Here is a 25,692-nt window from a genome sequence, read left to right on the forward strand (position 1 = left end):
AATTCAAGTAATGCTTGTGGGTTCTAGACTTCAGTCACTGACTTCATCCAAGTATTTTCATCCAAGTATTAAATACAAACCAACAAACAGAGGCTAAACAAAAACTGTCTTTATTCAACAAATGAAATGCTCTAACTGTAGGTGCATTTTCCATCCATTAGAGTGTACAATGCTGCAGCTGCTGATTGGTAGTTAAAGTTTATGTTGAAAAAAGCATACACCCGAATTTGTTTTATTTAAGAAGCCCTTCAGGAGCTGCAAGTGTGATCCCACACAGAGTTAGACTCATTACCGAGTGGGTGGATGTAGGGGACAGATTGGAATTACACCTTTTTTTTCTGTCTTGGTGTGCTTTTTATCTTCTACTATCATTCGTTTTTTATCCTATTACAACTATTACAGAATCCTAGCCAATCATACTACTGAAAGAGAGTCGAAACAGAGCTTCCTGATGAATGGGCTCTCTCAGCTGCAGCTTGCTGTCACGGTGCAGGAACATGCAGTACAGAATGCTGAGAGTCTGCTCCCCCCACAGGAAGAGGTAAATCTGTCATCTGTCATTGTCATGATGTTTTCTGCAAAAAACATTGTGAGCTTTTTAATCTCTTACATGTTCTTAGAAACTTCTTTTCCTATCTGTGCTTTCAGCCAGTCACAGAAAGTCTGCTCATGTTTGAAGCAGCAGAAAATAAGGCTGAAAAAGGACTTTGAGCAGCTGTGATAGTACATTTGTTTGGTTATAACAGTCAGAGTTTAACAGCCAAGCACTCTGGCTGAGATTGTTGTGCAGATGGTGAAGTTCTTTCAATTTTTGTTTTTATTTAGAGAAGTTTTGAGCTTATTTGGAATGAGGAAGGGAATTTACTCTGGAACATCTAAGTAACAGGCTTTGTTTGTGCTCTTTGCTTGACCGAATCACAATAAAGCTTGTATTACTGTGTCACTGTCATATTCTGGGCTTCCTTGTTGTATGATAGCTAATTATTAGTGTATCTATGTTTTCTTTATATACCTCCATATTCATTCATGTAAATCTTCTTAAGTAGTTCACAGTTAAACATAATCATTTTTTAACCTGCTACTGGGCCTCAGTGTAGCCCTCACACTCTCATACAGATGAAGTTATATGAGGGCTTCAGGGGCAGAGATGAACTGGCATAACGATGGATGCAGCTCTGATAGAATCACAAAAGAGAGATCGATCCAACAGTTCCCACACCTGCCACAAATCCTTGTTCAATTCGTTTTTTGATTAAATCTGCTATGGATGTTTGACTTAGCTGTTGGAGGCTGAAAGCTATGCCGTAGCACTGTGCTTTCAGTAGGTGGTGCTGCTGCCCAATACTGGATGAGTTTTGCCACCCTACATTGAAAATAGTTGTAACCTCTGAAGTCATGCTCATTTATTCATATTTATAATCTGGGTACACCCGTTTTTTAATTCTGTGCTATTTAAATCTGGGTTTTCACCTTCAAACTGCTGCCCGAGTTTCTTGATATCCACATCTCAGAATATCTGATCCAACTTTGTATCTAGGATCTTCTCTGAACTCATCAGCACAGCCCACTCGTATACCCAAACAGACCAGAGAGAATATTTGTCAGCTGATACGTGGAAATGAAACACTAATTGCATTAAGGCTAATTTACATCATGGAGCCCTTCTCTAAAAAGCTGTCATCTATTTAACACTGTCTGTCAAGCTGGATTTAAGAAGTTAGTGTTCTTGTGTGAACACAGCATGTGATGTCACTAGGTTGTTTGGAGTTTTATCTTAAAAACCATAGACTGCCCACTTACGCTTACTATAACACTTTCTTGAAGTATAACATTTCTTGAGTTCTGCCTCATACACAACAACATATAAAGAATATGTTTGTGTATGTTAGAGTTCTGTTATAATCTGCTTCTTGTATTTGTATCATGTGTATTTACACTGGTGCTGTTTTCATCCCTGCCAGAGACATGGACTGTCACTGGCAGCCGCGCGGAGGCTGCTTGGCCTGCGGCTGGCCCTGGTTGAATTCTGCCTGTCCATGCTAGAGGAGCGCTGTGCCGAGGAGACGCTGCAGGCTTTGGCCTGCGAGAAGATGACCTTAGCTGAAATAGCACTGGAGGAATATTCACGCTGCACACCTGAGCCTAACTCCAAAGAAGAGGTTAGACTGCAAACACTTTGACATCGTGGTACAAATGTGAGATCTTTTTGTTGGATTCAGATGTAGTCGATCATGCCTAGCACAACACAGACCCCTCATTTGACATGAGTTGATATGATACATTTTTAGATTCTGCTATACACCGGCGTTCTGCATTCTACACATTTGAATTATTATTATAGCTTTATTTTATTCCTTCTTTTTTTTTCTTTTTTTTTTACAATATAATAATACAAAACAGTAGACTCACAGTCATGTAGGAATCTTAGCCTCAGTTATAATAATAAACCTTTACAGGATGGTTATGTTAAAACTTTTTTTTACAAACTAACAAAGATAAGATAAGATAAGATAAGATAACCTTTATTAGTCCCACACGTGGGAAATTTGTTTTGTCACAGCAGGAAGTGGACAGTGCAAAAGTTATGACGCAAAAATTAGAATACAATAAGAATAAATACAGTACACAACTGTACAGAATAGAATAAAATAATATACTATATACAGTAGAATAAAATAGAATAAAAATATACAATAAGATAAAAATAGAATACGAATAACAACTGGAAACATTTCCTGTAGATTTTTATTTATTTAAATGTGTATTCTTTCAATGTTATTTAATCTAAAAGTATTTGGGCACAAATACTTTCCATGCCCAGTGGAACATTATCAGTCAGTTGATTGGCCTCCCCAGAGCCCAGACTTCAAAATTATTTTTGAAGCAGTGTGGGATTATCTCGACAGAGAACAGAACAAGAAGCAGACAACATCCAAAGAAGAGCTTTGAATGTCCTTCAGGAAGCCTGGAGAACTATTGCTTAAGACTATTTAAAGAAATGACAGGAACGCTGCCAAAGAGATTTCAGGCTAAGTTTAAAAATGAAGGTGGTCATACCAAATATTCACAAGCTCATTACAGGATTTCCATGTATGTTTGCATGTATCTGTAACAAAGCACAACAAAACAAGGCTTGACTTAAAACTTTGCCACCATACTGCAGTTTAGCTGAAATGATCTTTTCTAAGAAAATACTCTTAGAATCTAAAACATATTTTAAGGATAGAAAATAAACCAGCTATTAAATAAATGAAAAACACCCCATCCTCCTATAAACCCTTAGTTCATTTGTCATGTTTCCTATGTACAGTTTTTAAGACAGTTGATTATGTCCAAGATCCATTTTTTCCTAATGTTTCCTTAAAATTTAGTTCAGAGGTGTGTGTAGGTTAGCTGCCACTTGGGGGTGCTAACATGCAAAGTACTAGGAGCCATCGTGTGTGCACTGTTATGAGAGTCGTCTGTGGGATTTCTAGTAATGCAATGTGCAAGAGATGTTTGAATAGCTGCCAGCGTTCATGGGCTGGTATGCACTTACTCCTCTCTGCTGTAGAATGCTCCTCAGGTGAGAGAGAGCCTCATATTGCACTCAGTACTAGCATGTATTTCTTCTGTTAAGATCCACATTTACAAAGGCTGCTCTTAGCCTCAACTCTGTTGACAACTACTTTAGAGTTGTATCCATTCTCAGTGTCCTGTCTGACAGTTGATGCATGCTTGGAAAGTCCAATAAGACGTTAGCAACTGCATCATCCAGAAGTCTGAAGTGGAAATTATTAATTTAATATCGATCATTTAAATTATGAGTCTGAGAGCTCGCAGTTCTACTAGCATGACAAATACTATCAACCTTTGCCCTTCTATCAGACAGTGTGTGTTATTTTTGTAAAATCCCAGTTCTTTGTTTCCGATCTTTCTGTCTTATCTTCTTTTGCTTTTCTCTTCATCACTTTCTCCACATATAGGAAATTATTTTTTGAGAAATACACACATTTTGTAGCTAGAGTACTTCATGTTGCCTCCACACAGGCCGATTCTGCCTCTTCTTAGCGGCTTTCATAAAATCTTTTCCCATTAAAAGAGAAAAGCAGATCAACTCAAATTTGATCAGCTAAAAACAGATCAAACCTGGGCTTGCATTTGCTTCCAAAGCAAATTTCTCTACAGCCAACTCCCAAACATCAATGAATGAATGTATCCAATCAAATTTAGAGTCTGTGAATTCAGCTAGTTGTTTGTCAGTGCAAGTAAGCACTTTGTTTGTGATCCATCTCCTCATCTGACCTTAATTTTGTTGTGTCTTGTCCAGGAATGGATGAGTGTGGGAACAACCTTGGGGCAGATTGCTCTAGGCCAGCTGGCTGCAGTCAGCTCTCAGTCCCTGGACAGTATGGAGACCAGAGCTCACTGCATGAGCCTATTGGGAAAGTACATGAGACTGCTGGCTGTGCAGGAGGATCCCATTTATCTGTGTTCTCTGTGGGACACACATAAGCAGGTGCATAACCCAAAAGTTCAGCTATAGCTTTACAGGTAATGTATATGTCTGCAGCCCTATGGGCCATAGAAAGGAAAACTGTAGAAACTTTATCATTCATATAATTTCTCTTTATCTGTGGAAGTCAGAAATCTTGGAGAACAATCAGGCCTTTTTGGATGCAGGCCCAGATGCACACATGCATGCACCGGTGCACAGATGACCTAACACGGGGTTACAAGCTTATAGTGATTAGAGAGATGGATATTCTTTTACATAATTTAAGACAAAGAAGCTTAGAACTTCAAGGTTTGTGATCATGATGCGATTTTATACTAATCATGATCTTGAAACAACTTTGTGCAGAAGGAAGCCTGGGCCGGTTCTAAAGCCGTTTCCACAGAGGAAGGGGATTCACAGAAAGACAGAGGATCGAGCAGAAAAAAGCTGCGAACGACCTCTGCCAAAAGTTCTGAGCTGCAGGTACATACCGTCTGACAAGTGATCCCTGCACCCTAGACTCATCTCTAATCTGTGGTTTTATATTAAGGTTTTCCCCACTTCTCAAATCCCTCAGAGGGAACTTTCCAGGCATCCTGCATAGTTCTCATATTGAAAGTGAGCACAGAAAGATCTCCTGTAAACATCAAACTTGCAGAAGAAAAAAGGGAGGAAGTGTATTATTTATGTGGCAACATTTTGGAATGTTAAGTAAGATTCGGTTTTGACGTGCCTGTCTGCTTTGAGATTAATGATATTGTCACGAAATGTATTATTCCTAAAATCCCGGCGCCATTTGAATTTTATCAAAATGAGATAATCACCTGCACAGACAGCTTTAACCAGTTTCTCTATTATGCAGTTTTATTTGGGGAGGTTGGGGACTGTGCTTTGCCTGTTAAGCTAATTCTCTGTTAGAGAGCATGGTGGGGTAAGATGAGGTTTTTTGTTGTTGTTGTTGTTGTTGTTCCTTCTTTTGACTTGCTTAAGTTTACTTAATAACACTTGTAGTTAAAGAAATATGAGGAATTAAAGCACCATTTAGGACTGTTATCTATTAACTGAAACCTTATGAAATAAGTAGTGTTCACAGAAGTGATCATCGTGGTCTACATGCTCCACACCCTATGTAAAGATAGATCAAGATGCTGTTATTGTTGCTGTACGTATGCTTTGTACAGTGAAACTGGAACATGTAAGAGCATGTAAGCATGTAGAAAGTATTTATTATTTACATAATATCTTTAAAATGAGCCATCGGAGAAACCACTTGCAAACTATTTTATAGACCAGATTTTAAAGCGCATCCTTAAATATTATTATTCATAATTAAACCCTTAATATTGCTGAGTTCTTGGGGGGCAGAAAATACATTTAACAACAAATCTGTTTACACTTATTGTAAAAATGTTGAACTCTTTATTCTCTGCAATGATTTGCTTTTTACTTTAGATGTCAACAGTATTTTTGGCATCTAGATAACTGTTTACCTGATAAACGTCACCTCCAATGTAGTATAAATACAGAAATACCTGCACATCATATTCAAATGGATTATGCTCCACATGCTGACAGGAAAAACTATGATTTGAAATTTCTGACAAATTGCATTCCACTGTCTGTGTTCTAAGGAAAAAAGCGGTCGAACCCTTGACGTAAAAAGCCTTGAGCTCGTTTTGCTCCACAACCACTGTTTTGGAAAAAGTGCTCGCTTTAACAAATCACACTTACACTGTTGCCAATGTAGTTACACATTTCTACACACCTGTGATATAGCATTATAACCCTAGGAAAATACCTTTTTACATAAAACATATATTGTCTGTGAAGCCAAAAAAAGTTTCCAAAGGCAAGAAACTTGTAACGTGGGGTGAGGCTGTCAGAGCTGGCAACTTGGTGTATCATTTTTAGCTGGCTGAAAACATCAGGTGTGTGTGCGTCTCCTCGTTCTCCTCCTGTTCTCTGTTGTGTGTTTTTCACGGTGAAAACAGACACACATGAAGCGAACTTGAGCAGACACAAGTGAGGTACAGTGAAGATTGCATTACCTTAGTTGACAACAACATGTTAAGTTACTCTAACTTAAATACTGCATGTGCAAAAAAGCTTTGACAGTTGTGTTTAGTTTTAACTGCTAGCACATAGGTATGTTCCAGTGTGCTCTGGACACAGTGTATTTTTTCATTGTTTCTGTGACTTTATCGCTCCCTTGACGTGCTGGAACAGCCTCCTTCTCTGTGTGACAGGACCTTTAGATTTACATATTACTCACTGGATTTTCATATCTCGTCTAAAACACTTACACCATATAGCAAGAACTTAACTGTGAGTGTATGGGGTTCACTGATACAGAGCAACTACAGGGATGCTATGTAGACAAGCAACAGAGGGGTGAGGCAGAGACTAATTTGCATATGTATACAATCACAGTTGTAGAATTTGATTTTAAGCCATATGCAGGGGTAACTTTCATTAAAGAGAAGTATACATTTTTGTTACTTTGGCTCCAGAAGTCCTATTTTAACATGCATGTAAACATATATTTACAACTGCATGACCATGATGTGTACATGTGTGCTTCTTATGTTTCTTTATTCTGCTACAGAAAAGCCAGAAAGCTCAGCAACTGTTGGCACAAGCCAGCAAAGCACTGGCTGAGTCCATCAGCCTATGTCTCCAACACAATTTATCCTCCTCCATCTTGGCCGGTGCATCTCTGAACATGTTGGAGTGTCATGGCCAGTCTGACCCTGCAGTGGCAGGTCAATATCTTGCCCTGCTTCAGGTACATGCAAAACACATTCCTATTGTGTTTTGCAAAGATGATGTGTGTGTGCTCAGATTTTGTCTTTGCTTGCTTATGATGTTCTTTAAGAACACTTATGGTAATTTCTTAAGATTAACCGCTCTTTCGTCCACCCGTCTCCTTTATTCCCAGAGCTGCCGCACTGTTGCTGTGATGGCTGAGGTCCTAAATTCTGCTTGTGCCGACACCAGTGCATCCCAGCTCTCAGCTCTGCTCAGCATCCGCAGGAATCTGCTTCTTTCTCTCGAGGAGAGACCCAGCAGCATGATAAGGGAAGTGGAGGACTCCCTTAGCAGCCTCTCCAAGGTAGCAGGTCACCAAACACCCATGCTCATGATTTATGGATTCTGTCATACCCAGCTCAGTAAATTCCCTTGATGGGGAGCATAATAGTGGTGCTGTTATGCCCTTTGCTTCAATTGCACTGTAGGGTTCCAAAGTCACACAGAGCAGTGGAGCTGGAAACATTTTTTGGGGCTTTAAAGGGTTTTATGTCAAAGCAGCAAGTCCAGTGTCTGACGTCTTTGTAGTATTTGCAGCCCTGTGAGCATTCTGGGCAGCCAACAAATTTTATCAGAAACAGTTCAATGTTTTGATATTGGCTATAAAATGAAATGAAAGAGTTAAACAGCTGTTTATAGCTTTAGAAAACTGCTGCTGAGACCTCCTAAACATATGCATTGAAAAACTGATGATAGACAGGCATTGACACAAAGGAGAATAAAGGAGAATATTAAAGGAGAATATTTAAATCAGCATTTATGGACGAGAAGAATATTTAGGAAACGGTAATAGGAATGAGAGAATTTGTAATTTCTGTCATTTGTAATGTCAGAGAAAGATGTTGTTTTCAGAACATACCAATTTGCCTACTGAACCAGTTGTTTCCCGGCTGTATCCTTCCAGGGGTAGCCTCTAGGGTAGAGTCTTGATGGAGGGTTGTGGGTCTCGTAGGTCACAGCGGGTAGAGCCATTCATCTGGCTCTGCTCGCTGTACTGCGCAGCGACCTGCCCCTCTACACTATAGTCATTAAGGTTCACAACATCATCAAACACATAGGGCTTTGGGGGACAGGTGGGCTAAACAGCAGTTGGTGGGTGGGGCTGCTATCTGCCCCTCAATTTTGATATTAAGGCTCTCCCAGGTACTGGGTTATTCTTGGGTCCCTGGAGCCCTGGGATGCTGATCCCGGCTCGCACCAGCCTCTAGTGGGGTTGGCTGCCCATCGCCCCTGGTCATCTGGGACTCCCACCCAATAGAGTCCCAGATGACCATGTGCGCCCCAACGGTCTCTCTCATTCTCTCTCTCACACTCAAACCACAAGAAGATTGATTTATGTACCTGTGCATTTTCGAATGTTTATGTTCCCAGTGTTGTAAGTTTGTTTTTCTTACAGGTGCAGCAGTTGGCAATACATTGTGCATTTCTATTTGTATTTTATCATTTTATTACATCTTCCCCAACCATTGCCATTCCAAGGAAGGCACTGATGTACATCCATACCATCAGAGACGCAGGCTTTTAAACAGAGACCTGAAAACAAGTTCTCAATTCTTTAGTCCAGAGCACATGGCGTTCATGTTTTCCAAAAAAGGCTTAAACAGCTTAATCCATTTTAAATGTATGGAAGAGGATTAGGGCCACTGGGGGAAAAAAAGTGGGCACGTCTTTTTTTTTCTTCTTTTTCAAAATTCTGAGAAAAAAGTCAGAATTCTGTGATTAAAGTCACAATTCTGAGATTTAAGTCACAATTCTGACTTTTTTCTCAGAATTCTGACTTTTTCATCAGAATTATTTTTTTCTCAGAATTCTGACTTTAATCTCAGAATTCTAACCTAATTATTTATAAAATGTGCCTCCAGCTGTTTCTTTTTTGTGTCATTCACTTTTGCAGCTTTTTGTTGCCCCTCTCCCGAGTTGTCAGATGTATTGCTGTCATCACATTCAAAATGAACTATGATTTTTAACACAATCTTAAAATGTCTCAGTTTGGACATTTTGATATTTAAATGTTACAGTGTTCCAACTTTTTTGGGATTGGGGTTGTGGAATTCAAATGAGAATTTTGCTCAGTAAGATCTTTCATTTGAGAGAGAGAAACAAAAAGCAGTTGCTATGACTATATATACATTTGTGATCTTTACTATCTGATTTGCAGACCTTCAGCCACCTGACAATCATCCCCAACCACCCGAGCATTCTGGGAGAACTCCCCCCCACTCTTAAGATCTTGCTGCTTCAGCACTCTGAAGATGGGTACTTTATGTTTTTTCATTTTCCATTTTATATCTTTGTTGTCTCTTTTGTGTAACTTTTGTCCCCTATCTCAATAGTATTAAAGCAACTGAGTGAATAATCACAGGTCACAAGTCACACTAGTTGTAGTCCTGTTTGGAGGAGCTGAATGAGCCCAATGATTCATGTTGAGAGTAGCATTTAACGTGACTAGAGAATTCTATGTTCTTTTCAATTAAGTATGTTCTAAGTAAAGGTGATGCACCACATATTTTAAGGGTTTATAGTTAAAGAGTAGAAATTATTTTCCTTTTTGTGTTGTTTTTTTTTAGGTCACAACTCTATGGTGGTTTCTATGAGGCAACTAAAGCTCAGAAGGGAAGGACACCACAAGTTACAGGTGTGATACATATTTTTAAACTAATACTGTTGAGATAGATCTTTAGGTGGGCACTGTGTCTAAGCCAAAAAACTAAGCCAAAATGCAGAAGCAGTGTATAAAAAACAAATTTAAATACATTCACTGCTTCCATATGAATTTAGACGGTAAGTAACAGCTAGGTACTGCTAATTAGAGCAGGGCGATATGGCCAAAAATATTTATCACGATATATATTTGAAAATTTGCGATAACGATATAACTGACGATATAATTGATGCGAGACAAAATACAACTCCACAACATTACTAGCGCAAAAAGACAACCTTCCATTTATTTTCACTTAAACAAGAAGCTGGTTTTTATGTACATTAAAGCTTTATAAAAATGTAACAGTGCAAATGCAAATTCCTTGCTGAAAGTTTAACCAAAGGCATTTCCAGTAGAAATGGGCTGACATATCCTGAGCATAACCATGTATAATATCCACTGAAGTTAAAAAGAGGGGCTTTGCAACATTAAACTGCAGTGTGCAGTACGCATTTTTCGGACCATAAGGTGCACGGGATTATAAGGCACATTAAGCGAAACAAAGCAGTCAGATAAATCAAACTTTATTAAACTCATTCTTCTTGCTTCCTCCACTTCTGTACCATTGATTCATTAATGTTGAATTCTCTGGCAGCTGCTCTATTCCCATGTATATTAATGACTAACCTCGTATAGTGGATGGATTATCTCAGTTGTTCTCCTGACTGAAGTTTGGTCCGTTTACAGCATCCTGCCATGCGATTGCATTTGTTTCTAACCATGAAGAACCTTCACGTTAACTTTTATAAGTGGAAAAGTGTTAGTGTTCGTCCTCCAGCTTCACTGTTTATGTTATGCTAACATAGCTGTGTCGCTAGCGATCACGTAGCACATCATTATATACCAGCTAGCCCAACTTCAGTAACCCTACAAACGTCACTGCTGTTTAGTTTCCTGTCTTCATTTATGTTGGAAGTGATAGCAGAGCTGTACGTTTGATTTTTTTTCAGAAATCTCTCAGTCAGAACATGCTATATCATGCTTAGGTAACTAGCGAAACTAGCGAGCTAACTTCCGCTAGCTTCCTGCTAACTTCTAACTCCGTTAAATGTAATAACTTTTGTTTTCATGGATGCCTGGAAGTTAAACTTTATAGTTACACCTGGTAAAGCAGCAACGCTGATCGTTTTATTAAAGATGAAAGAATTTAGACAGTTTTTAACTCTAAGTGATGCTGCAGTGTTGTTTGACCTGAAGCATACGGAGCTTAGGACCCAGATTACTCCCAGATTTAAGAGCATCTTAGTCCGACAAATACGACAATAACAACGGCCGCTTGCATGTTCTGCAAAAAAATGTGCTTTGTTGTGTATCTGACGGACAAACACCAAACCAGTTCCACATCACGGAAGTTGCACCATTTTTACAAACCAATTCTGGTTCATCTGTTTCACTCAACAATCGGCCATGTGCGTATGAAAACAAAGGCACTGCGCATGCGCGTTTTACTCCCATTCTATCGCGATATTTCATTTTCCTATCGTTGCCTAACATTATACCGGTATTACCGTGAACGGTATAATATGGCCCAGCCCTACTGCTAATCAAATGCTGTTGATTCTAGAGTCAAATATGAGGCAATCTATTCGAGAACCAGAGCTTGACCCACATTGGGTCAAGCAACAGGACATGATCCCAAGTACAGCAGCAAATCTACAACAGGATGGCTGAAAAAGAAAAGAACCAGTGTGTTGTAATGGTTCTGTCAAATTCAGATTTTGACATGGCTAAAATGATGTAGCGGGACCTTAAGGCAGTTGTGCATAAAGGAATCCCCACAAACATCAATGAACTGAAGGAATGTCACAAAGAAGAGCCTCAGACTTTCTCCACAATAATGTGAGAGCATGATAATTATACAGAAAGCAATTACATGGTTCTAGAAGCTAGAATGGTGTATTTAGTTTTTCACACATTGCTTCTGCATTTTGCTTTACTTTTTTGTGACATTTCATATGTTGTTGTTGGCCTAAGGTTGCATTAACCAAATTTTATGAGCTGCTATGGGAAACAGATGATATTTTATTACACCCTAATATATAAAAACTTAGAATTGAAAGAATGTGTACTTTCTTTTTCTCTGTATCTTTACACTGCATCTAATTTGCATCTGCATCTGAGGAATGTGGTCTTTATCTCACACATGCATCATTGTTGTCTGCATTTATACATAACAAGGCGAATTTAATATTCCCACGTAACATTTGTCTGAAAGGCAAATGAAAAGTTCAGATTTAATGAGAACAAAAAGAGGGGATAAAATCAAGAAGAGTGTGTGTGTGTGTGTGTGTGTGTGTGTGTGGTGGTGGTGGTGGTGGGGGGGGGGGGGCATGAAACACCAGCTTTCATAAGTCATAATAAGTTCATAAGTCATGATATTAGCATATAGCTTTACTTACTTTACTCATGACCTTTTCTGGGATTTGATTGACATAAGAAGTGGTAAGAGTGGTGCAAAGGGCTGGATGCACTGCCTGAGAACTTTACTCATGACCTTTTCTGGGATTTGATTGACATAAGAAGTGGTAAGAGTGGTGCAAAGGGCTGGATGCACTGCCTGAGAATGTGAGAAAATTCATTAAACAACAAGCAGTGAGGAAAAGAAAAGGATAGATGAAAAGACCAAGAAGAGGAGGGTGTGGGAGATGCTCACGGGGACCAATTACAAAGCCAGTAAGTACTCAGCGTCTGTGAGTATGCATGTCTGATTGTGTGTCATTCTGTGGTTCCAGGTAGCTTGACGTGCTCTGGGATGGCCAAGGTTTCAGTCTGCCCGCAGGCTCTACTGGCACTGAGGGAACAGACTCGGGCTTTTTGCCAGGAGACAAGACATGCCCTCCTCAATAAAGACTCTTTGCGCAGCGTTGAGGACAGGCTGGAGGCCTCTGAGGAGTATCAGGTTTTTCTCCATGTCTGTCCTGTTAAAGCCACGACTTGCCTTTCACTCTATTACTCGACGAATGCACTCACTACGCTGCACTTAATTTTACGTCATGTCTATTTCTTACTTACTGGGAAAACTTTTATTCCCAAGCAACATCTAACTGAAAGAAATGTACGTGTGAAACTGATCAGTGGTCTAAAACCCCTCACCCTGCTTTCTCTCTTGTTTCTCTATACAGAAACTATCAGGAGAGTTAGCATGTCGTTTCAGAGAACTTGTAAAAGACATGGAAGAATATTTAAATCCACTCCTCAAACAGTTTGACTTCTCTTGCTTAAGGTGAATATGTCAGACACTTTAATTCCTAACAACTACATATTCCCTACATGTTTTTTTTTAACCCAGGGAAGGAGGCTTTAACACTTTTTTAATGCTCAGAAATCTGAACTCAATTATAAAAGGAGCTATTGAATGGAGTGTTTGAATGGTGTACAATTCAAGTGTATGTGAATCTTTTGTATTGTTTATGCCATGGTTTATGTACACAGGGTTTTAGTTATGAAACAAATGTCTGACCAATTCTGATAATATGAATGGTTTATACTTTAAATGCCTCTACATAAGTGTAGTTTTGCTGATCCTCACCTGGTCTTATCTTCAGGCCAGATGCTGCATCTCTGCCAACCCCTGAAATGGCCAAAACCAAAGATAAAGAAGAGAAAGAGAGCTCAGGTAAAGGAGCAGTGAGCTGTTGAACATACGCTTGCCTGTGTCTCTGACAGCCTAAGGTTGTTATGGTTATTTTTGCATCGAATAAGGATTTTAAAAAGCATTAAATTGTCATAAATCCAGATTGAATGGGTTGTAATTACCTTTAGTCATGTCATAGGAAGAATATTCAGAGCATGACACCAATTTTACCTCCTCTGCACATTCAGAGTATGCAAAGTGACTGAAGCCTATGCCTTTTTTAAAAGCATAAAGATCCATATTGTTTAAGGCTATTAATGTGGCTAGGTTGCAGTACACTCATGGGAATCCCGATGATTAGGAAAGAAAGAGGAATGCAGCCTTACTAGCCAGCCTGCAAACTGTGCTGTTTGTTGAAGGCATGATTCCTCTGTATCATATGAACCATTATTCCAAAATTTGGTGGGATTTTTCTACTGCACATTGTTGGAATTATCACACCATCTACAGTTTTCTTTTTAAATACTTTTAGTTCTGCACATATGGTTAAAAACTGTACAGGTTGATGCCTTATAATGTCTGTACAGTTGGGAGTATATTGCTCTATGACATTTACACTGTCACAAAATATGTGATGCATGTGAAACTTGTACTTTTATGTATATGATATATACAGTTAAAATGCCAACTGAACCAGGGGAGTATGTGGTGGTACTGGCAGACAAGAGGTTGCTGGAGCTGCCTCTGGAATCCATGTCTATCCTGAAAGAAGATAGCCTGAGTTCTGTGACTCGGGACTTTTCCCTTCAGCTTTTTTACAGTCGCCTAAAGAGAGAAGAAAAAGGTAATACATTCACACATGTATATACTCTAAAATATTTGTAAGCACGAACTAAATCTCTTACCCTTTCCAAGGGACCTGCAACTTTAAGACCAGTAGCCATGTGAAAATTGATTGTATTTATATGTAGCCCAATAAAGAATTTATATCTGACATTTATAGACTACAGCTAAATATTTGCAATACTCCAGCCATTCAATGTGACTGTGAGGCATTGCTAAACCATGGACCTTAATTTAAATTAATGGACTATTAAAAAGGTCCTAAGTTTGACTTTGTTATAGTCGAGGACACAAACACCCCACACACACACTCAAACACACTCACGCACACACACATTCATATATATTTGAAGCGGAGGTCTATAAATGAAGGAAGCCCTTTCTGGGTTGCCTAAACCCACCCATACATAGGTGTACGATCGGACCTTTGCCTCACATCACATAATTCCTCGTTATCTGAGTGAAAAATAGCTTACATTTGCAGAGGTATCTTGACATCAGGATGTAGACTGTAAGCAGCCATCCATAGAAATCTGTTCAGGAGAGAAAGGTCATTTCACATCTTGCTGTCATGCAGAATTTCATGAAGACGTCTGTGAAGTGAACACCACAACCTTTTTTTTTTTCTTTTTTTAAATAGATGTCCATTAACTGTGTCTCCTGCTTGTAATCAGCAGACACAGTCAATGGTCCACAATGGTCCGCAAAAAGGCACCACGTCAAGTTTTTCGTAAACTGTTGCACACTTACTGTCTTGACTTGCTCAGCGTGCCAGAAGATGAACTGATTGCAGGGTTTAGAGGCAGAAAAAAGAAAGAACCTTAACCGAAACTGACACACTGTCGTTTTTTTCTCTTTCGCCCTTCGAAATTGTATCCACATTTATTAAGGATAGGTTTTTGTTTCAGATAAATCAACCAACATGGCTGCAAAGCTATAAGGCAAATAAATGAAGCCTAGGACAGTATTCACATTGTGTTTTTATTTTTGATACAGTAAAAACAGAAACAAATGAGCATCATTTTAATCAACTTTATTACACATATCGTGCCCGGTCCAGTTGTTTCCTTTCTCTTTTTTGGGGGGTTGATGGTGTTTCAGTGCTTTACTATTTTGGAAAGGAATAGGTGAATAGAAAGGAGGTAAAAAGAGCACTGAATGGGATCCTGCAGACATCTGTACCTTTTTAAAGGTTGAATCATTTGCATCGCTTGAGTCACTGTTCAAAGGTTACTGTTAAACTACTATTTATGTATGTGTGTGTCTGTGTATCCCTTGAGACTTGTATGCCACAGATGGGAAAATATTACAACAAGCTTTTCTTAATACATCTTTTGATGTCTGGATCAAACACACGGGTGACGATCAGACCACAGAAAAAATTAGTGTTTGCTTTTTTTCCCCCAGACCATGATTACCATAATTTTGACATCTACAGTTTACCATTGTGTCAAGAAGATGTAGCGCCTGAAACCACTTTTGAAAGGGCTATTTGTTATTCTGTGCACTGCTTTGCATGAAGTACACACAGGACAATTTAGCACAAACTATAAAAAGATTGCCCTCAGGGGGGTAAACACATGCTTTTGCACGCGTGTCTGTTCTTACTGCTTCTTCAGATTTTACTGTGTGTGTGTTACTGAGTGATCAGGTTGTGTGATTTTAACTGTACAGTCAGATTTTACATTTAATTTTCACTTAGGAAAAAAACCATGGTGCTAAGCAGTTTTCTATATTAGAATTATTTTTTATTGCCAGAAAGATTTATAATTAACTATGGGAGTCACAGCAAACTGCGGTGGGTGGTCTAGATTAAGGTAGAACATACTGATAGCATGTAGTCAGTGATGCTGTGTGATCTTTAAAAACATCCTGATATGAAAGGTATGCAGTCAAAATATTAACATAACATTTGAAACAGAGTAAAGGCATTTTTATTCAATCATACTGAAGTAATTATAAGATGAGGTGCAGTTGTGTTAAGGCAATGGTCTCCTATGTGCAGGTACTTGGTGATGTTAGGAAGGAAGGACTTCCTTCTAACAGGACAAGACCTGGGGCAGAACCAGGGTCAGGGAGAGACAGCTACTACTACTATTGTGGGGTTGATAAAGTGCTACTACATCTACTTTCAATCCTTGGGAGGGTGAGAATAAAGAAATGGGAGAAAAGAGGAGAGGCAACAACAAACAACAAGGCCAAGAAACGATGAACCATAGAAAGAGAAAAGAAAATGTAATGACATGCAATAGATTGTAAATACAAAAGTGAAAAGAGTGAGTGCTTAAAAATTCTCCAGTGCTTAATGACCAACACGCCAGAGCCCACAACAGTATAACTAAGGTTCAGGATCATGTTATTCATTCCTAACTACAGTGGTCCCTCACTATATCACGGTTCACTTTTCACAGCCTCGCTATTTTGCGGATATTTTGGGGGGGGTGCAGTTTTGCATGGTTTTTTTGTTTGGTTTTTTTTACATTGTGGTTTGCATCCTGATCAGCTGTAGACCATTTTCAATCAATCTCGTGTCGTGCCTCCTGTACAGTACAGAATGCGTTCAGCTTGTCAAATCTACATAGATCTTCGCTAGCAGAAGACAACAAGCATAACAGTGTCAATGTCAAAGGATTAGAAGGTGAAACCAAACAGTCAGATTAGTCAAACTTTACTCTACTCATTCTTCTTGCTTCCTCTACGTCTGTACCATTGATTCTCTGGCAGCTGCTCTATTCCCATGTTCTGGACCTGAAAACAGGGTTTGATCTTTGGTTCGTTCTATAATACTGGACTTATTTTTCTACGAAGGTTTGAACTTTGAGAGTGTTTAAACAAGAGAGAAACGTGTGAAAATGTTGATGCCTGTCTGAGAAAAGTGTATAAAGTGTGTAAGTTAAGGGTTTACAGCCTTAAAACATCTATATTAATTGTAAAAAATAAAGTTGGCTACTTCGTGGATTTCACCTATCGTGGGTTATTTTTGGAATGTAACACCCACAATAAACGAGGGACCACTGTACAAGGTTTATCAAAAAGAAAAGTTTGAAGCAAACTTTTAAACGGCAGATCCTGTCCATGTTCCACATGAGGGGGAACCAATACTGTCTACTTTTGGAAACTCAAGGGACCATAAATGACACAAGAGCTTATCGGAATGATTATTATGAGCTATTAAGAGTTCTTTAAGAGACGACAGAGCCTGATTATTCAGGACATTGTATGTAAAAAGAAGAATTCTACATTCAGGATTGGAGACAAGCTGATATGGGAGAAATATGTCTCTCTGTTAGTCTCTCTTAATACTCTTATTTTGGCTTTTCGGTTCAGCTGATGGCTCTTCATGGAGCCTTAGCCTGATAATAAAGGATTGTAAGGACTATAATGCATGAACTAGTTTTGGATATTTATGAATAGATTAAATAAATAAGTTTTAGTAAATGATGTTCGGGTTAAAGGGCGTAACCTGATGAGGATGCATGTTTATAATCGTTAAAAAAAATGAAAAGTAACTTTGCGTTTTTCTGAGATGTGCATTATGCAAAGATCTGACTTTAATGACATGTTTGAGTACATGCTATAGTAGGACATTTGTTATCAAGGCGGTTGGGTTATTAAAATGCGTATATCAGAATGGATGTTCATAGGTAGTTTAACTACTTTCGTTTTAAGAGATGTTACGGTTTTATTTTTTATTCTCTTTGTTATTTTACTCAAAATTGTTTTTTCCTAAAAGATAAAATGGAAGTTTGGGATATGCCAAATTAGTTGAATTGTTGCATTCAGTATCTTTGCAACATTTGAACAGATTTCACTTTGGAATAGTGTTGGACTGGTCAGCCAACAGATGGAGCCTTCTTCTACAGCCTGCTAATGGCCTGACACTAAAAATGGAACAACAGAATAATAAAAATAAACTTAATGTTTTCTACCTTATTTATAACGTATAAAGCATCAGTTTTGAGTAATGCACTGAAAATGATAACACATGCTAATAGCAAGTGTTTTCCTTTGCAAAGGCGTTGCAGCCAGGAGGAAACCTTTGGTTCTTCTGTCACCAATAAGTGCCAATGACTTTGCTGTCTCTGAGAAAGTTGTTTTAAAAAAATAAAAATTATTTACCAGTCCAAAAGCTGTGTAGTCTGCCCTGCAGACAAGTGTATGTATTAATTCTGCTTCCTGTTTGTGGCAGTTGAAAGTGACAACAAAAAGGAGACCAAAGGTGGCAAGGGAACTAAAACGAGGGGAGATCAAAGCCAAGTCATCAAAGCGGTGAGTTCAGTAAATTAATCTGGGCCTGCCAGATACAGAAAGCAATATTCCTTTTACCTCCTGTCAGCACTGGCAATTATTTAAGTTGCTCCCCGCGTCTCTTTTAAGTGTGGTTTTCAATCAATTACATAATGTTTTCATAAAGATCCTAGTTCAAGCTTCTGGGTATTTATCCCCTGTTGTGCATCACTTCTGTTTTTTTATCAAACCCTCTTTTCTGCTTCTGTTTTCTCAGTCGTGATATACATTAGTTGGCACATATGTGATATGTCATTTATTTATTTCCACTTTGTATACATTTTTAGCTGCTTTGAGCTGTAAAAACTAAAATTTGTTTACCCAGGTACCTGCCAGTCATGTGCTGCCTTCTAACACCTTTCCAGTGGACATGCGTAACTTCAAATGTATCTTTTGTTTTCAGAATTACTTTTGTTAAACAGAAATATGTAATTTCACATATAAGATTGGGTATTTAATTCAGTTCATTTAATTCAGGTCCGTTATACTTCTTAACATGCCTTTTAAAGATCTCGTTGATCCTTACAATGATGGCCACTTTGGTAAGTAATTTGTTAATATTAGTGGAAGAGAATGGATGGATGGATGGATGGATGGATGGATGGATGGATGGATGGATGGATATATTCAAAGACATGCAACTGGTCATTGTAGGTTAGATAAAGTGTTTAAGATGTCTAGAATAATATACATTATATCACACAGAAGGGACCAGTTTGAGCATGAAGATGAAGGAGATTTTGGAAACCCAGCATGTAACTCATCTGTGGGAGGGCTTCATGGGCAGCAAACAGACACCCAGGTGAGTCTTAGAGTGCAGCAAATCAAAGTTATACACCATTTTTTCCCTCTTGGCTCTTTGAGCACAGCAACAGCCAACTGTATCTGTTATATTCAACACACGACCAGTCACTTCTGCTTTGCTAACATATCTTCATATTTGTTAAGCCTGTCAGAAATGGAGCAAATGTTGTGCAGATGCAGTGGCTTTATTTACCTGGGGGTGGAACACTTCATGGAAAACATACCACCTGACAAACTAGCATCCCTCAATTTGTCTGGTACGTTTACACTCATTTTCCCGTCTGTGATTGTAGTATTTATAAAGGAATGTAAAGACAATGCATTTACTGCTTCCATCTCACAATTTAATAACTCACAGTACATTCATCACTTTGTTATGGCTACTACTGCATGTGAGCATTAAAAAATACGAAGACTGTAATGAGTGGAATGACACAGAACCAGCCAATGTCATTGTCACACTGACATGAACTTCATAAGGTTGTTCTTAGTACAGACAGAGCAAAGAAAAATGGTATTTTAATTATATACATGAAATGATAACCTAAATAATTTGTGACATGGTTGGCATACTTGGAAGATGTTTGATAAGGTAATACTGTGTTAATAAGGCACCAATGACGGGTTTGGGAAACGAGAAGGAACAGAGGAGTGAAGTTGACACATGGAAGAGGAAGAGATTCGAGAGCAATAAGAGAATACCAACAACAAAGACACGGCAGAAAACAACAGTCATTTGTTCTCTTATATGTATCAGTTCATGAAATCACACAAAGCTTTGAGTTTCCTGACGTGTTTTAGGTGCTAGACTGGGGTGAAAACAACAGGCAAAATACTGGAATGAATGAACAAACGAATGAATGAATGATTAAAATTTGAAGCAGCTTTGTAGATTATGTAAACAGTAAATGGAGCAGTGGGCTTAATCTCCTTAACTCTGTCAATGTTTCATTCCCTGAGTGAGTATAAATATAAACATCCTTGCACTGCAGTGAGAAATCAATGAGGTTTTACTAGCTAATACTTGGAATAACATTTCCTCAACTTCACTGAGTGCCTGTAATAAATAAAGTAATATCAAAAACATAATGAGGATTAATGATTTTGACTTTAATACTGGGTCATGCTCACTGGGAAGGCTGCTGTTAATTGACTGTATGGAAATAATGTTTTGTAAAAATAAATTTAACAAGGGTCATTTACACTTTCTTCTTCAGAAGTTGAAACTGTAGAAGAAGGGTAGTCTAATCCCAGGAACTTTTGCCTGTCGTAATCTGTTTACTGTGAGGAGACATTCTGAGTGATTATAGAAAGTTTCTTCACTCCTCCCTTTCAGCAGTTTTTAAATAAATGATAACTGGCACTAAAAATGCTTTTTACACTTTCAAAAGATATTTTTTTAAAAACAACTGTGCTTCACCTTCACGTCCCCTTTCATTTCCTTCACCAGCAAGCAAAGGTAATCTGAGATGTGATTGGCAGTGTGCCTCATATGTCCTGCCCCAGGCCGGACATATGTGGCACCCACTAGACCGACATTAGTGCTGCTAACTATAGTGTGAATGACACAGTGGTCTGAATTGCAGCTGTTACTTCACAACACAGTCGATTGTTACTGCTTAACTGGCCAACATGATGTGATTAGGTTTTGTTCAATTTATGTTTTTCGGGGAAAGTGGTGTCATTGAGGACATGTAGCACCATCTGCTGCTTGTATGTTTTTATCCCTCAGTTGTAAAAGGCTGACGGGGTATTCTCATCACTCTATCGGGCGGTGTGTGTGTGGTCATTCCGTTACAGTTACCATTTAAAAAGGTGGTATTCAGAATACAGTTACTTTGTTAAAATAAATGGATTACACAGCGGTCTTTTCCTGTTTCGTATGTTAGGCTGTCCCCTCTCTATTTTTGGTCATTCCACGCTGGTGGAAACCCAAACAAAACGCATTAAGAGGCTCTAATTTCTGGGTCTCAATCTCGTGGCCCATTTCACCTCTACTTGCGCATAATGATGTGACGAAATATTTTTTTAAATTGTTGTTCAAAAAATTATTTAATATGAGGGCAATAGGCAGAGTGTTACAGGCATAGCCCTAAGGAATGTAGCCTCATGGGCAGTGTAGCCCAGTTGTAAGTAAGCTATTAAGACTCGACTGTACACTGTGTTCATGTTTTCCTCCGAAACAATAAGTTCCGTTGGAGCAGCCTTTCAACGCCTCTCTCTGTCTCTCGCTAGCAAAGTTGACCCAGACACAAAGTAAAGCTAGTTTTCAGCTACGAGCCCGACACGAACCCGACATATTAACCAGAGGTCCCTTTGCTACGGTTCGGAGCAGCAGACCTTTTTTATATACACGCAGGATAGTTTTCTATACGAGATCGTTGCAAACAGTGCTGCCTTACCTAATGTCCACCCTACTGTTACTCATTTTATATTAAGATTTAAAAATCTAGTTGGTATTGCTATGTCGAATAAACTTCAGTAATAGTAATAAATCACACAGCAATAGTACATTCATGTAGTTGTAAAAAGCATGATAATATATTAAGTAATCCAAAGTATTCAGAATACGTTACTCTCATTGAGTAACGTAACGGAATACGTTACAAAATACATTTTGGGGCATGTATTCTGTAATCTGTAGTGGAATACATTTTAAAAGTAACCTTCCCAACACTGGCTGAGGGGTATCACTGGCAATCACGGAGCTATGCTGTTGTAATATTTACTATCTAAATAAGCAAGGTCTTCTCTATAAAAGGCATTCTCTAGAAGTCCCAGTGTGCTGTTCCAGTAGCTTTACATAAAACTGAGCATCAAGAGGGGTCCTCGCGGAGGTGCCGTGTGCATGTGGATGCTGACATTTGAACTGTATGCTGATTAAAACCAGATACAGGCTGATACAGTGGTGACTGTATCCGTGGTTTTCAGAAAGAATTGTCAATTTTGAATGTCCAACTTAAATGAGCCAGCCTTGAGAAGCTGCCATAAAATCTATGAGGGTGTACCCTTTGTATGAGGGTTGCTTCTGCTCTCACCACCTTTGGCTTTCCATTTTTACCTATGAAAAGGTCAGGGAGGTGTGCTCATATGGCAAAATATAATTTACTCCACACGGAAACAACATGTCCTGGACTGCAGTCATCCTGACAAAACAGTACTTCATACAAAATAAGACTCTTTAAAGAACAAAACTACTTTAATGTTGCTTTGACAACAACCTCAGAGTTGAATGCATTTACTGCCATACTAAAAATGAAACAGCTACAAAGCCAAAGGGTTTGGAAACCAACATTACTGTCTCTGTCAGCTGGAGTAAATGTAGCAGACAAAAGCACCAGTTTTTCACAGCCACAGGTCGAGTGCCTGTGTGCTTCTACGTAAATGGAGTGTCCAACGAGCATGTGCAGGAGAATCCTGCTAAAAGCCTCTTTGGCTCTTAAACTAACCTTCTGTCATAACTTTTCCATATTTCATCTCATGTTTCTGTTTTTGTAAATCAGATTGAGAGTTGGTCAGATGTGGGTCCGAGGCTAAAATGTCATGTTTTAGTTAATTAACACGCACTGTCCCTCTGTTATTCACAGCAGCTTTAATCAGTTATCTCTCAAATACATCATACACCCCTCAACTTTATTTCAAAAATGTAAACATTTTAAGCACAACCTTGGTCATTCATTGTGCTTAACAGCGTAATTAAAATAAAAGTAAAAAGATGCCATGCATTTAGCATATATCTTATCCTTTTGTTTAGCAAGAGACTTTTCTTAAAATTACCCAAAGTATTGAATGTTCTGTTGCCAACTAATGATGGCAATAATGTTTTTTTCCTTAGAGTGCCACATGGCTCTGCTCTTTGACCAGGTTCACAACAAGGCCAGTGTTCTCCGTCAGTCCAAACTTGGCAGGCAAAGGAGGTATCAAAGAAGTTAGAATGAATGAAATACTAACTAAATTTTCCATTTCTGTTTTGCCTTCCTAAAGCATTTTCCAAGTTTTTGTTTTCTTGGCAGTATTTTTGACTGTTTGCTTGGTAAAGGTTTGTAGACAACATTTACTCCCTTTGTGTCTTTACTTTGCTTCTCTCCAGTGCAGGAACGTTTGCCCTGCAGAATCCCGTGGAGACTGCTCTGCTGCTCAGTTTGAGTGGTGCTGGCTGTATAGTCCTGAATCAGTGGCACAGCAGCTTTCAACAGAACACACATAATGTGACCGCTATTTTAGACAGTAGGTTCTGGGCGTGTATTTAAAACGTTACATTACTGCAAGCTGAGATTGTAAATTAGTATGTGTAAATATTTACGTTGCACCTGTGGGTATTATTAGACGTTACATTAGCACTGTGTGTGTGTGTGTGTGTGTGTGTGTGTGTGCCACCACTTGCAGATATACTAAGGATTCAACAAACCTCTGGCCAGGCCGTACATGCCCTCAGAAAAGGGGACAGTTCAGAGATACCACAAGGTATTCACAAGGTCAAAGGATCAAATGGTACTATAATATATATATATATATATATATATATATATATATATATATATATATATATATATATATATATATATATATATATATATATATATATATATATGTATGTATGTATGTATGTATGTATATATATATATATATATATATATATATATATATATATATATATATATATATATGTATATATATATGTATATATATATATATATATATATATATGTAGCTTCACTTTTGCATTCTATTTATTATTAATGCATTCAATTTGCATGCTTATGTTTCTCTTTGAGTACAAAAAATCACTGTCTATAAATTCTGTTTGATCTATATTGAGCAGAATTGTTACATAACTAAATATAGAACTGGTAATACTGCACAAAAGGAGCAAAATTCAATCAAACTTACAGCTAACTGCTTTCTCTGTAGATCAAGAGCTCCTCGCTGTCTCACAAGACAGAAAGGAAGGTGATGATCAGCATGAAATGGCTCTCCCACCATCTGCCTTCAACTGCGTTCTTTATGGCCTTCCCAACTTGATTGTCATGTGATAATCTGGATATCCTTAACTGAAGCTTCTTTATTTAAGAAAAAGATTGTTGATCTGTCACTTACTTAGACATTTTTGGTCTCAGTAGTGATTTTACTACTCATGGTAGTGCCCAACTCTATAAAATAAAAATGTTACTTCACAGCAAACAAAAAATAAAAGCTTTTAGTGCTTGGGGAGTTGATACCTTCCAGTGATTTATCCTCTTTATGATTGATGTCTGTACCTGTGGGACCACGGAAATAAAATAAATTTAGAAGTTTGAAAGAATGATCCACTGTTTCTAGAAGAGGTACCCGAAGTGTGCAGGTGGGTGTTACAGGTTTTACTGTGCTACATCTAGCTTTAGTTTATTTTTTGCAGCAGTTGCAAACTACCAAAGTATCATTAATGTCTTTGCCTCGTCTTTGCAATGGCATACAGAACCTGCATATTAATGTGAGATTGGGTGGTGTAGTGACTAATATTGTTACATCATAACAAGAAAAGGTCCTGGATCAAATGTAACGGCTGTTCACTCCAGGTGCTGTGGCTGCCTCTCACGGTCCAAAGGCGTGAATATTAGCTTAATTGGTCATTTTAAATTGTGAATGATTGTCTTTCACTATGTGATGGCCCTGCAGTAGACTGGTGAACTGTCCAGGGTATAGTCTGCCTTTCTCCCTGTGAAAGCTGGGATAAGCTCCAGCACCCCTACAACCCTAAACTGGATGAGTGATTAAGAAAATAAATGGGTAGATGAATTTGAGAACGGAGCCTGAAAACAGTGGCTGATAGTGTGGCTTAGTCTTGACTGTAGTTAAGTAGCTTCACTACAGTTCTGTTATTGCCTTTTCTCAGAATCTCACCTATACAGTATAACCAGTCGATGCTGATTTAGTCTCTTCTACACAGCATCTACCAGAGTTCTTTTGTTTTCCCATGTCAGGCTGTCAGTTTATTTGATTCTTACAGAAGCATACAGTGAAGCATAAAATAACTGTAAATGCGTACACTCATTTTAGTTTACAGAGTGTCTTTATCAGACATTCCAGTACTCTACATTTTAGTTTAATAAATGTCCTAAATTTAAGCCTTGAGAAAAAACATATTCTCACTGTAAGAACATTATACTCAGAGGTTTAAATGTGACTCTATTTTATTGTAACTGACTGAGATTCAGC

The 25,692-nt window shown here is 38.4% G+C and overlaps 1 protein-coding gene across 5 annotated transcripts in view; it reads left to right on the forward strand.

The window, feature by feature from the left end:
* cfap46 (cilia and flagella associated protein 46) overlaps positions 1 to 24,729 on the forward strand; it is a 73,272-nt gene extending 48,543 nt beyond the window's left edge. For all 5 annotated transcript variants that reach the window (XM_085297568.1, XM_085297570.1, XM_085297572.1 and 2 more), the window contains 21 exons: positions 403 to 541; positions 1,962 to 2,159; positions 4,310 to 4,498; positions 4,844 to 4,960; positions 7,083 to 7,262; positions 7,416 to 7,589; positions 9,444 to 9,541; positions 9,853 to 9,920; positions 12,722 to 12,888; positions 13,112 to 13,212; positions 13,535 to 13,605; positions 14,240 to 14,407; positions 18,596 to 18,675; positions 19,019 to 19,079; positions 19,203 to 19,235; positions 19,399 to 19,495; positions 19,642 to 19,754; positions 23,333 to 23,414; positions 23,588 to 23,724; positions 23,884 to 23,961; positions 24,409 to 24,729. In XM_085297568.1, the coding sequence (XP_085153694.1) occupies positions 403 to 541; positions 1,962 to 2,159; positions 4,310 to 4,498; positions 4,844 to 4,960; positions 7,083 to 7,262; positions 7,416 to 7,589; positions 9,444 to 9,541; positions 9,853 to 9,920; positions 12,722 to 12,888; positions 13,112 to 13,212; positions 13,535 to 13,605; positions 14,240 to 14,407; positions 18,596 to 18,675; positions 19,019 to 19,079; positions 19,203 to 19,235; positions 19,399 to 19,495; positions 19,642 to 19,754; positions 23,333 to 23,414; positions 23,588 to 23,724; positions 23,884 to 23,961; positions 24,409 to 24,530 (2,473 nt within the window). In that variant the 3' untranslated portion in view covers positions 24,531 to 24,729. The remainder of the gene's footprint in view (positions 1 to 402; positions 542 to 1,961; positions 2,160 to 4,309; positions 4,499 to 4,843; positions 4,961 to 7,082; positions 7,263 to 7,415; positions 7,590 to 9,443; positions 9,542 to 9,852; positions 9,921 to 12,721; positions 12,889 to 13,111; positions 13,213 to 13,534; positions 13,606 to 14,239; positions 14,408 to 18,595; positions 18,676 to 19,018; positions 19,080 to 19,202; positions 19,236 to 19,398; positions 19,496 to 19,641; positions 19,755 to 23,332; positions 23,415 to 23,587; positions 23,725 to 23,883; positions 23,962 to 24,408) is intronic.
* The last annotated feature ends 963 nt before the right edge of the window (positions 24,730 to 25,692 follow it).

Source organism: Mchenga conophoros, linkage group LG13 (assembly GCF_057382185.1).
Source record: "Mchenga conophoros isolate Kocher_MC1m ecotype Shallow Benthic linkage group LG13, M_conophoros_male_GT1.1, whole genome shotgun sequence".
Taxonomy (NCBI): Eukaryota; Metazoa; Chordata; class Actinopteri; order Cichliformes; family Cichlidae; genus Mchenga; species Mchenga conophoros.